The following is a 7199-nucleotide window of genomic DNA, read 5'->3' on the forward strand; positions in this document are numbered from 1 at the left end:
TGAACAAAATCATTCATTTCTGTCAAAACAAAGATTTTCTATTTCAATTTATCTTTTATTTAAGTTTCTTAGTTTAATGATCAGTTCACAAACCAATTACACATACTTTCATGAACCCTGAAAATAACAGAAACAACACTGAAATTAACATATTACACACACACACACACACACACACACACACAAACAAACAAACTGGTATTCCTATCATTATGGGGACATTCCTTAGGTGTAATAGTTTTTCTACTGTACAAACTGTATTTTCTATCCCCTTACCCTCACTCTAAAACTTACAAAGTTTCCACTCAAATTTTGTTTTCTCATGGGAATGAAATATGTCCCCACAAGGTCAAAATGTTCTGGTATTACTAAACTTAATGTAGAGGACCTACATTATGATTACATCATGTAAGGAATACCAGGTACACACACACACACACACAGACACAGAGAGAGACAGACATATTAAGTGTGTCATTGCTTTTAGACAATGTGGCATTCTAGTTCTGACAGACAGGTAATGTTTTCCCATTAAGGATATAATGTAGCTCAGCCTCATTTGATTTACTGCATACCATTTAAGATTTGCCTGTGTGAGCCTCTGTGATCAGGAGTGAGCTGTCAGCTCAGCTCGCCTGAATGCCTGCAGCTGAACCGGCTGTGGGTTCAGCTGATGACAGGGAAGTCATTTAGCTCTGTGACAGGCCTGAGAGAGGGAGAGCTTGAGACGGCTCTAAAACCAGCGCTCACAATGGAGAGAATAGAGGCGCTCATGAAGGGATGCTTTGTGCATCAGGGAGGATGAGTCCTCCTGGTCTCACACCCATAGATCCGGTGCGATCGCATCATGCATAACGCCGATGTGCCTCTACAACCCACTATATTCAGTCTTTAGTCTCGCTTCTCATGCAGGATGAACCTCAGGTGTCTGAAAATCGTACTTACACTCCACACTGAAAAAAGTGATTTTGGAGAGTTGTAAATATAATCTGTGGAAACCATATAAAATGTACATGATTATTGCAGCCAGCCAACAAATTCTAAAGTAATGGGTAAATTCTACATATGCTACCCATTCATCAACAGTAAGAACCATCACATAGAAAAATGCAGTAAAATATACCCCCAAACCGTGAGTTATTTTGCTTTAAATTGCGAATGCGTCAGCCCGCGTTTTTGATTGAGTGTGGACTCATATAAACACTGAAGCAGTGTTAAAAGTAACACTGAAGCAGAGTTGAAGTTAATGAGATAATTAAGAAATGAATTGGGTCATGATTGACCATTATTGAAGACATCTGATGTTAACAAGCAGACTCACCAAACTAGAAAATCACAATTTGTGTGTTACCATTATAGTGGTCAATGTTTCCTTTAGTTGGGTTCTTGAACCTTCAGATGCTTACTTTAGACTTTGTGGGGCTGTGTTAACAGAATGATAACAGACAGACCAGCCCAAAGACAATCATGTGTGCTATTGATTGTTGTTTGAACTAATTGTCATGGAATGACCTGAATGCGTCAGTTCAGGTTTCTTTAATGTATACATAAATCAAGTGGTGGTGGGGTGATAGGAATCCAGCATTTTTTGGCATAATATGACATGTTTTTAAAAGTTAGTTTTACATAAAGAAAGAATTATTACGTTTAGAAACACAGACATCAAGAATCAGCGTGAGCATCACAACAATGGTGACCATCAAAAAAGCATGTTGTAGCCAATAAAAACTCATCCATTGCTCCCATCATGCATTGCGGCATGAATAAATTATGAGCTGAACTGTCTTTTTAACTTTTTAATAACTAAATTTTATTTTTGCTGAGATATTTTTTAGCTTATTTTAATGAGTAAGTAGCTGTTGAATATATACATAAATGTGAGGTATTGTTACCAAATTTATGCAAGCATTTAATAGCTTTTTACTTCAGATAGTTTATACTCAATAAATGGGATTAAATCTACCCCACCAAAGTCGATGCAAATTGTTACCTCACATTTATTGGGTAAATCCTATAGATTAGTTTTTACAGTGCATAATAAAGCTTCTAAAATGGGTTTTTGCAGACCTTTCAGTCAACACTTCTTAAAATGTGAAGAACATTTTAACCGTTTACTATAAAGAACCTTTTGTGCAATGGAAAGATTCCATGGATGTCAAAGGTTCTTCATGGAACCATCAATGCCTATAAAGAACCTAAAAAGTGATGATCTTCGGCCTGATTCTACAGTTCGGAAACTCCTTTGCTCCTGGCGCACACTCTCTGTGACCTCGAGTTCAATCATAAAGTGTTAAGGAAGTGTGGCTTGCTTTGTCAGACAATCTGCATTTTTGAGCTAACAGTCCCTAGGGGCCTGAAGACACAGTGAGGGTCCTGAACCCCGACATGATGTAGTTGAAAGACAGGATTTCCCTGGACAGGAACCTTTCCCTCGTCGAACCCCGACCTTCTCTGGCCCCTGTGACCCCTGTCCTGTGCACTAGAGCCCTTCTTCACACTGGAGGAGGCACGGGAGGCATGAACCAGGGCAGGAAGCCACAAGTCTTCCCCAAGCTCCTTAGGGGTCATCCCTAGTTTCCTTTCTACTGTAGCCATCGCTGGCGTGTTTCTCGAGCCGCCCTCTCGTCCCATTGTTCTGGCCTAGTAAAGCCACACACGTTTCCTCAAGAGTTATTTTTGCCTGACTTACTCTGTTGCCTTGATTTATAATGCATTGTGTCTCCACTGGGTCTTTCCCTTTTTTTTTCTAAAGGTGCGGTCACATTGTAGTTTGATGAGATTTTGTTGATGAAATCATCTCAGTAGGAATCCACATGAACAGAGTTTTGCATGAGGGTGAAAAGTTCCCGATAGATATTTCGCTCATTTGGTCAAGTGAATTTGCTAAGCTAACAAACGAAAGCTACTTGGCTGAAAGTGATTTCTTTGTGATCTGTGCTTCATACATCATTACACTATTGACCACAGACCTGTTTTTTGCAAACTGATATTTTGCTAACTGCAACTCGAGGGTGGAGGTTTCCATTAGGTTTTTTATTCCAGAACATCACACTCACCACTTCTATACCATTTTGTAATAAAATGAGTTTCACTGCCTTGATGTAAGGCTTTGGAGCTGAGTGAGGCCTGAGTGTTTTTGAGCTCTCATAGGATTAATTCAACTCTTTTCCTGTGCTCACAACTGACCTGGGCAGTTACAAAACAGCTGCAGTCAAAACATTTCTCTCAAAACATTTGTCTCGTTGACCAAGCTTCATTGACATCTACTGCAATAGCTTTACTCTGCTACAATATCAGCAGCCCATATGAATACTAAAACATGGTGTTTTAATGCATGTTGCATGCAGTCATTAGGGTGTGGCAGTTTGCATAGGTGTGGTTAAAGTTTGTGGCCATCAGGAACATTTACACTTACAAATTCATTCATTTAGGCTTTTATACAAAGTGGCTTCTAATTGGGAATTCTACAACATAAATGAGAACTACTAAAACATTTAAATCACTGCAAATTTACAAACTTGGTGTTGTTAAACTAAGTAGCCTGACCTGCACCTATCCAAAAAAGTAACAGCATATCAATTCTATGAGGGCTGCAAGCACTGTGATTGGTCTGCTAGTACCCCTCCCTCCATATGTACTTGAGTTTTGTGTGGGTGTGTTGCATTGTAATATATTTTAATGATACAAAAAAAAGCAAAGGACAAGTTTCTTAACATTTGTTATAAAATGTGCATCACTTTGTTGTCTGCGACAAACCTTGTGGAAATTGAGAGAATGTCCTCTTCTGCTGTTCCATTGTCATCTCTTTTTTTGATCTGTTCTTTGATATTTATTTGCTGCCATCACAGCTGATGCTTCTTTGAGAAGCTGCTTCTTCTTCAGCTTTTGTTGTGGTCTGCGGGTTACACAAGCAACATGCCCGAGGACCCTGCAGGGTAGCGGTTTGCATGTGTACTGTGTGTTGACGTCGACAATTATGCAGAAGTAAAAATGAAAACCGACACACATCCTACAGCGTAGAGGCCATGGTGTATGTCTGATGCAGAAGTATAAATCAGCCTTAAGCTGATTGATGATTTTGTGTTGAATTGCAGACTGTCAATATCAAATTATTTAGCCTTCTTTAGATTGTGTTGAAAATTGTGTTATTTCATTTAGGTAAATCTGTCAGAAAGGCAAATTGAGTTTTTTTTTTCGGGTACTATGGGGTCATCTGACTGAAATGACAGGAAGAGCGTGTTACTTCCATAGTAGTGATAAGAAAATCTAAATGATTGGGCCCATTGAGGTTAGGTGTATTAGGAAGTCAAGTGGGCCCAGCACCGAGCCTTGATGTACAACTGTGGTTAGCTGATGTGACTTAAATAAAGCAAGCAAGCACTTGATGCAAAACATGTATTTTAGTTAGACTGTTAAATGTGGACAGACAGCACATGCTATAGAGTTATCGACAGATCAATTCTATTACATCAAAACAATCATGTTTGTTTTCCTTCTTGTGGCAGGACTTGTAAGTTCCCATTGGAGCAGAAATGCCATGTTGTGATGTTTATTAATTAGAGAGTGTATTGTGTATGAAATGGCTCATCTCCTTTAAAGTCTGGTGTTTTGTTTTTCAAGAGGCCGTTAGCTTAGTGCTATGCTGTGTTAAAGAAACATTAGTTAACTCAAGAGATCAGTTGATAGTGTTGCTCACACCTATTTCTGCAGCAAGATATGTGATTAACAGATTCAATTACAGGACATAAAATAAGTTTACCTTTAACATACTGATGAAATATGCATTTTATATATTTGACAAATATATAACATAAACTTATGTTTGCCAAAATATATATTTAAGCTATTTTCCCTCTTTGCAAAGTAAGTATTTGGGATCTGAGTACCTGATACTGTTGAGTTGACTGTTTTTGGAAAAGGAAGTAGGTGAAAGCTTCTGTAATTGAATTGCAGTGTTTAAAAGGCTGAGGCTTTGATGCTGAAAGACAAATACACATCAGCAGTGATCCATCTATCACTAGAGTCAAAGAGCAGAATGAGGGACCATCAGTCTGTCTGCTGGCTTTGATTGCTGTTGATATGACCAGCAGGGAGGAAAAACTACCAAAAGACCCTCTTCACAGTAAGACACCAGACCACAGACACTTTCTCATGACTAATATCCAGACACCTTAATGGAGTTGATCTCTATAATAATGTATGTATGTATATATATATATATATATATATATATATATATATATATATATATATATATATATATATATATATATATATATATATATATATATATATATATATATATATAAAATGCTGTAGGTGATATTTCAAAATCATTACTGTACTGTACAATAATACAATAAGAATCACAAATCAAATTGACTGCTTTTCCAGAACATGATGGATTTATTTTACTGCATATACATATTTCTTTTATGTAATGAGCTATTTTAAAATGTTTCTTTTGCAGATCCATTTTTTATTATATTCACATTTTTCATCTACCCAACCTGATGAAGTCGTCAGAGCACAGTATGAACCTTGTGAAGACTGATGATGAGAACTCCAGTACCTGAAACAACAGTGAAGCAGATCATCATTCATTCGGTTCATTCAGTTCTGAATACTATATGATACTGACTGTACAGAAGATTTCAGGCTTATGATCAGTTAAATTCATTGATCTCTCACCCATTTGTCATTATGGTTCCACTAATCCATTTCCATTTCCCCTCCACCTTTCCCAAACCAATCCAAAAGTGATCAGAAACAGCAATTGTTTGTACAAAATCCTGTTTTGGAAGAGCAGAAATGTATATAATCCATAAACATCTCAAATGTTTAAGACCAACCATTACTGCTGGTTTCGTCTGGTAAGATGAGAATTGGCCCCCGACTGAGCCTGGTTTATCCTGAGGTTTTTTCTCCATTCTGTCTCCGAGTTTTGGTTCCTTGTCACTGTCTCCTCTGGCTCGCTTAGTTGGGGACACTTGATTTCCAGTGATATCATCGACTTTATTGCACAGATACTATTGAAACTGAACTGAGCTGGATAATGACATCACTGAATTCAATAATGACCTGCCATTAACTGAAAATTGAGTGTTTACTGTTGTCCTTTTGCATTGTTATACACTATGTTTCGTATTTAATACTGTAAAGTTGCTTTTACACAATCTGTATTGTTAAAAGCACCATATAAATAAAAGTGACTTGACTAACAGTCCAACTCGTATACACCAACATGTACAAACAACTCAAGTGTCAATGCAAATCTTTTTCTTTATCACTTACTTGTTCCTTTGGACTGTTTATGATCACCAGATCTGCTCCTCTCTGTTGACAGTCTCTCCTGCTGTCACTCCAGCTCTTCAACTCAGATGAAATATAATAAAAACTGAAGTTGTAGTAAATCCATTTGAAGGGATCATTTTGCTGATCTGTTAATAGAATAGTTTAGAATTTAGTATTCTCACTTAATGTTGAAGTCAACACTTATTTGAATTAGGTGAAATTTTTTTTTAATGATTTTGAGTATGAACACAGAACTACCTTGTTCCAATAGTACTTGTTGGAGTTCACTGGCCTTTATTATCTTATCTCTTTCTTCTGTCATAATTTTTGTTCTCAAGTTCTTATTGTGGGTTAGTATCTGCTCATATTTAGAGAGTATTTGCTTGCATTCTTCAGTCCGATTATTGTTATTGTTCAGTATCTGCTCATATTTTGTAAGTGTTTTCTCTCTTTCTTTACTCAGGTTACTGATCTGAGTTAGTAACTGGTTTCTCTCGGTGGTGAAACACACACACAGCACTATTACAGCAGTCAGAAGAAAACACAGCAGACTCAAACGCACTTCAGCTGCTCTGTGCTTTCTGTTCATCACCGAGACACTTCCTGTGGATGACAAACATGAGGGTAAACAGATAGTTTACCCAAAAAGGACAATTCTGTAATTAATTACTGACAGAATTTAAAATTTTTGGTGAACTATACCTTTAAATGTGTTTTCACACTTTTCTATTATGACATCAAGAACTTTACTCTTACAGTACTATGCAACCACTTTGGCTCAATTCTTAAATAAATTATTACATTACGACATTATTTAACACCCAACGAAGCGTGTCTTAATTTTGCTCCTGGTTGTTTGTAGATTAGACAAAGCTGACCCACACACAGACCCTATACCAATTTGT

General features: G+C 37.2%; 1 protein-coding gene across 1 annotated transcript; it reads right to left on the reverse strand.

Moving 5' to 3' along the window:
* Positions 1-2313: 2313 nt before the first annotated feature.
* LOC127966087 (asialoglycoprotein receptor 2-like) lies at positions 2314-6928 on the reverse strand (the record flags this gene model as incomplete). The annotated part of the gene is made up of 6 exons (XM_052566936.1): positions 2314-2640; positions 4887-4978; positions 5511-5572; positions 5692-5792; positions 6295-6440; positions 6553-6928. Coding segments are annotated over 6 exons (1104 nt in total), but the record flags the coding sequence as incomplete, so codon positions are not given.
* Positions 6929-7199: the final 271 nt, after the last annotated feature.

The sequence above is a fragment of the Carassius gibelio genome, chromosome B10, assembly GCF_023724105.1.
Source record: "Carassius gibelio isolate Cgi1373 ecotype wild population from Czech Republic chromosome B10, carGib1.2-hapl.c, whole genome shotgun sequence".
NCBI lineage: Eukaryota > Metazoa > Chordata > Actinopteri > Cypriniformes > Cyprinidae > Carassius > Carassius gibelio.